The sequence below is a fragment of the Mesocricetus auratus genome, unplaced genomic scaffold (assembly GCF_017639785.1).
Source record: "Mesocricetus auratus isolate SY011 unplaced genomic scaffold, BCM_Maur_2.0 Super-Scaffold_100694, whole genome shotgun sequence".
Taxonomy (NCBI): Eukaryota; Metazoa; Chordata; class Mammalia; order Rodentia; family Cricetidae; genus Mesocricetus; species Mesocricetus auratus.
In genome coordinates this window covers 5,502,924-5,507,808 of record NW_024429268.1, presented here as the reverse complement: position 1 = coordinate 5,507,808, position 4,885 = coordinate 5,502,924, and the positions used below count along the sequence as shown (strand labels likewise).

Here is a 4,885-nt window from a genome sequence, read left to right as displayed (position 1 = left end):
TTTGTTCCCTCTTTTGAAAGATAAGCGTGGTATGTGTTAGTTTATATGTGTTTGTTGGCTGGTAAGTCATTGATAAGCAAGCTATCCAAAAGAATCACAGAGGTTAGGTAGAGAGCAAGGGATCAGGGTGGGACTGGGTCTCTCTAGGAAGGAGAAATAGAATAGATACTTACAGATGAATGGGGGTGAGCTCGCTGGAATTGGAGGACCAAACGTGGACTGGGATGGAAGAGGGACAGCTAAAACCTAAGGGCTATTTGAGGTGTCATATGGAAATATATATATATATATATACACACATATATAGATATAGATATAGATAGATAGATATAGATAATTGATATTTTGATATAAATGAAATCACCAAATGTTTTTTTCTTTTAATAAATGGTGATAACAACAAATTCCAATGCTAAAGTCCATGGAGGATATGAGGTGGGCTAGAGCTTGAGTGCAGGGGCTGCTCTACCCCTGCCTCAATTTCTGTAAAAGGGGAAAAGCCTATTTATTGAAGAGCTGCAATAACAAATTCCTTTGGAGTTTGAGCAGGGGAGCTGCAGAGATACAGATGTGAGCTCTTATGCCCGGCATTGTTTTCCTGCAGCAGGAGATTGAAACATCTGTTCACACTGCATCCACCATCAGGAAGCAGAGGCAGATAAATGCCCATTGCAGTGAAGACGGTCTTGACATCATCTTACGCAGGAAAATGGGTAGATGTTGGTCTCTTGCATCCTAGAGAAGATCAGTGGCCCCAGACCTCACAAAACTCAGTAACTCATGAAATTATAAGCAATCCAGTGATTCTCAGTGATGGAGAATGACAAGGCAAAAAAGGAAATTAATGATTTATACTTACTTAGTATAAGTTATTCAGATTTCTCATCAAAGATGAATTCATCTTATTTTTTATAATGAACTGGTTTATTATCTTTCCATTTCATTTAATTGAACATTAGCATTATTCACTTGCATTGTTCCTTGAATTGACTGTAGTTTATGTATTTATTTACTTATTTATTTTACCCCCTGACTGTAATTTCCTCTCACTCTTATTCTCTCAGTCCCTCCTCCTGCCTCTCACTGCCTCCTGACCCATCCACTCCTTCTCTGTTTCTATCCACAAAATGGCAGTCCTCCAATGTACATTGACAAAACATAGCATGCTAAGCACCTTCCTTAGTGTTAAGGCTGAGCAATGCAATCTGGTATGAGGAATAGGGTCCCAAAAGCCCGTAAAGGACTCAGAGACAAGCCCTGCTTCCACTGTTAGGAGTCCTATAAGAATTCAAGCTACATAACTGTCACATCCACCCTGAACACACCTGGTCTCATCTGATAAATTCAACTTAATTCAGGGAGATCTCTCTTAAAGGGTTACTGAAGAGAATTTGAAAGAGGGAATTTTTTTGTTTTGGTTTGGTTCTTATATGTAAACAACTGACAGACTTTAAATACTTATTTAATGTTAGAGGTGGCAAAAGGTTAGAAAGGCTGAAAAGGTCCAAAGATTACAAGAAGAAAAGTACATCCAACAGACTTTGGTCTGCAAACAAGGATATTTCAGAAATGAGAGATATGTATTCAAACTCAGCTGCATTTATGGTTCATCTATATGAAAGATCAAAGGAAATCCAGTTTCCTCCTTTTATGGCTGGGCTCATCACTGATTACTGCACCACACCCAAGGGCATGTGGGTACACACACACACCTCAGCGTAAACACACAAAGCTTCACATTGGCCTTCTTTCTACACTCCCTCCTCCTCCTGCAGATGGCAGTGTTAGACTCACAAAGCAGGCTATTTCTTTCGTTACATTTTCATGTTAACATTATTTAAATAGATTTCATTGTTTATGATTAATAATAGGACACATTTAGAGAGTGACATGGTTGACAGGGTCACAAACACTCACCCACCATCTCACAGAGCTACTTTATTTTTGTGACAGTGGCAGTTAAATTTTATTGAATAAGAATCTTAAACAAGATGTGATATTGACTACAGTACTAAGGACTCTTGGCTCATACATCGTAGAGACCTGTACATTGAATGCTTTGAAGTACATTTTCCTATTGTCAGCAACATTGATTTTTGTATTGACATTATCTTTCTAAATATAAGTCAGAGTATGCACTACATTTTTCATGTGTCTGATTAGTCTCCCTTGGTATACTGTCTTCCATATTAAATAATTTTGTGGAAATTTTCAGGATGTCTTTTTTAAGGTCAAATAACTCCATGTTGCATATATTTACCACATTTCTACAGTTCCTAGTCTATTTGTACAACCATGAACACTTAATTATTTACTATCCTGTTTATTATGATTAGTGCCCTGGTGAGCAGGAGAGCTCAGAATTTTTTTAAAGAGATACTCAGCTTATTTTTTCCATACACATGTCCAGGTGAGTGTCTGTCCAGTCTTTTGGTAGCAATATTTTTAATTTCTTTGAGCACATCCATAATGCTTTTGGTTGTGGCTACACCAATCTACTTTTCACAGACAGAAGAGGAGGCTCTCCTTGCTCACACTTCAGCAGACACTTGTCATGTCTTCTCTTTTGATGATAGTTTTCCTAATGGGTATGAAGCAATATCTCACAACAGGTTTGACTTACTTTCCTCTGGTGGTGAGTCATGAGAAGCACCTCAAATACCTGTTGGCAAGGGCTGTACACATTGAGAATTTTGCCACCAGAAGAAAAAAGTCTCATTCCTTTGGAGTATTGGGGTAGAGAGAGGGACTGTGCTTTCCATCAGAGCTGGAGGATATGAGTTTGAAGGCTGGACCAGGCAAACTCCAAGAACAAAGATGATTATGTCCATCATTCCAGTGCCTCCAAAGCCTAGCAATTCCAGCTGGGTGTGACACTGACTTGCTTTTTAAGTCATCTTTTTATAGTACCTGGAAAAGAAAATAAATATTGACATACTTTTTATTAAAGAAGGAGACAAAAAACATAAAAAAGGAAGATCTTTCAAACTTAGGCATGTATCCACGAGTACAGAGAATAATCTAAGGTAGGTGCATAGATTCAGGGAACAAAGGTCACTGAAAGAATTTGTATTCTTTTAAATGCTATTTATATAAAATTCAAAGAGAAACACAAATAAAGAGGACTCATAACAAGCAACAAATGATTCCATACACAAGACGTAGGGAGATTTAGAAGGATGATAGCAAAGAATACTTTTAAAGAGTCTCCCAACAGCATGAGTAGGCGGGAGAGAGAGCCCTATCGATAAAGGTAAAAAGAAAAGCAGCAAAACCAAAAGAAACCAAAGAAATTGACAGAACTCAAGAAAGGCGTGAAAGAAAAACCATCAAAATGAATAAAAAAACATTTGGAAGAAAGAACTGTTGCAAATAAAAATTTCGGAAGGAGCCTTTAAGAATGGCATCAAAACACATGTGGGGATGAAAAGGGCTTAAAGAGGTAGAAACAATAAGAGGAAAGAGAGTGAGAAGGGACCAAAGTGAGCATAGAGATGAGATGGGTCCAGAGCTTCGCAGGTGTTAGATGCGGCTGGCCTCTGCACCACACTGTCGCACAATTCCACCACAGATACTGCATAGACCCTGGAAGAACTGAAGGTACTGAAGACAAACACTACAACCACGTATAAGCAAGGGTCTATAATCCTCCCGAGGTAGTCAAAACAACATAACCCCAAAGACGACACCCAAAGGGCTGGTCTGAGCTAGAACAGTCCCTCCTCCCAGAATTGGTTCAGACGCATGGAACCAGTGCCTAGCTCTCTGGTCTCACTCCCCTTCTGCCACACTAGGAAGCCCATTTTGAACATCTTAAGAGTCTTCCTTCCTCTCGAGTCCCCATAATTAGCCAGGTGGAGCCCCTAGCCAAGCTGCTTTCCTTGTTTCTCTTTCAACTGATGCTCAGAGTCAAGGGAAACTCCTTCCCCACTATGGGCAAGCAGGCACTCTGCTGGGTAGCCCTCTGCCTTCTTGCAGCAGGTGAGTTCTGGGCTCTGGGGCAATTTCCTGTCCCCAGGTGCACATCTTAAACCCCCTTCTCTGGACAGCAGCATCAGGACCCTCTCTGCCTACTTCCATACTCACTTATATTTTTTCCTTCCATAGAAACCACACGTGGTGGCGTTACTCAGACACCCAAGTTCCTGATCGGACGGCAAGGGCAGAGACTGACCTTCGAATGCAAACAGGACTTTAATCATGATACCATGTACTGGTACCGGCAGGATCCAGGCAAAGGATTGTCATTGATCTACTATTCAATAACTGAAAAAGATATCCAGAAAGGGGACCTATCTGAAGGCTATGAAGTCTCTCGAGAGAAGAAGCTATTTTTTCCTCTCACTTTGACATCTGCTCAGAAGAACCACATGGCTGTCTATCTCTGTGCCAGCAGCATAGCACAGTGGAGCACAGTCCCCTCCTCTCTATGCATGAATGTGCACCGGTTCTGCTCCCCCTACCAGGTGGCTCTTGGGTCCTTCCCCCCAATCTCTGTGCTTTAACTTCAGCTAGGCATTTGGAACAAAGTGGTTACTTACTGCCTTCTGTACTGCTTGTAGGTTGGTGCGAAACTCAACCCATTCATTAAACTGGCTTCTAAAATTGCACACACATTCACAATACATAAATATGCATCTACTTCCTACACTTGAGAAGAGTCAGAAGGACTTGGAGAAAGGGGAAGAGAGAGAGGATGATTTTTTTATATATAAAGGCATTTTATTAGCATATGTAATGATTTCGTTATGACATTTTCAGAGAGGCTTATTTTTATCGCATAAAGATTTAAGATAAAAAATTCTACTGGACATTAGAAAGAGAAAACTGTTCCTTCCCTCAAAAAACATTAAAAAATCCAGCAGAAGATAGAAAGAGAGAAAAA

General features: G+C 40.1%; 1 gene segment (V, D, J or C); it reads left to right on the top strand.

The window, feature by feature from the left end:
- The first annotated feature begins 3,650 nt into the window (after positions 1 to 3,650).
- LOC121137748 lies at positions 3,651 to 4,505 on the top strand. The segment is given in 2 exon segments: positions 3,651 to 3,981; positions 4,108 to 4,505. Coding segments are annotated over 2 exon segments (480 nt in total).
- The last annotated feature ends 380 nt before the right edge of the window (positions 4,506 to 4,885 follow it).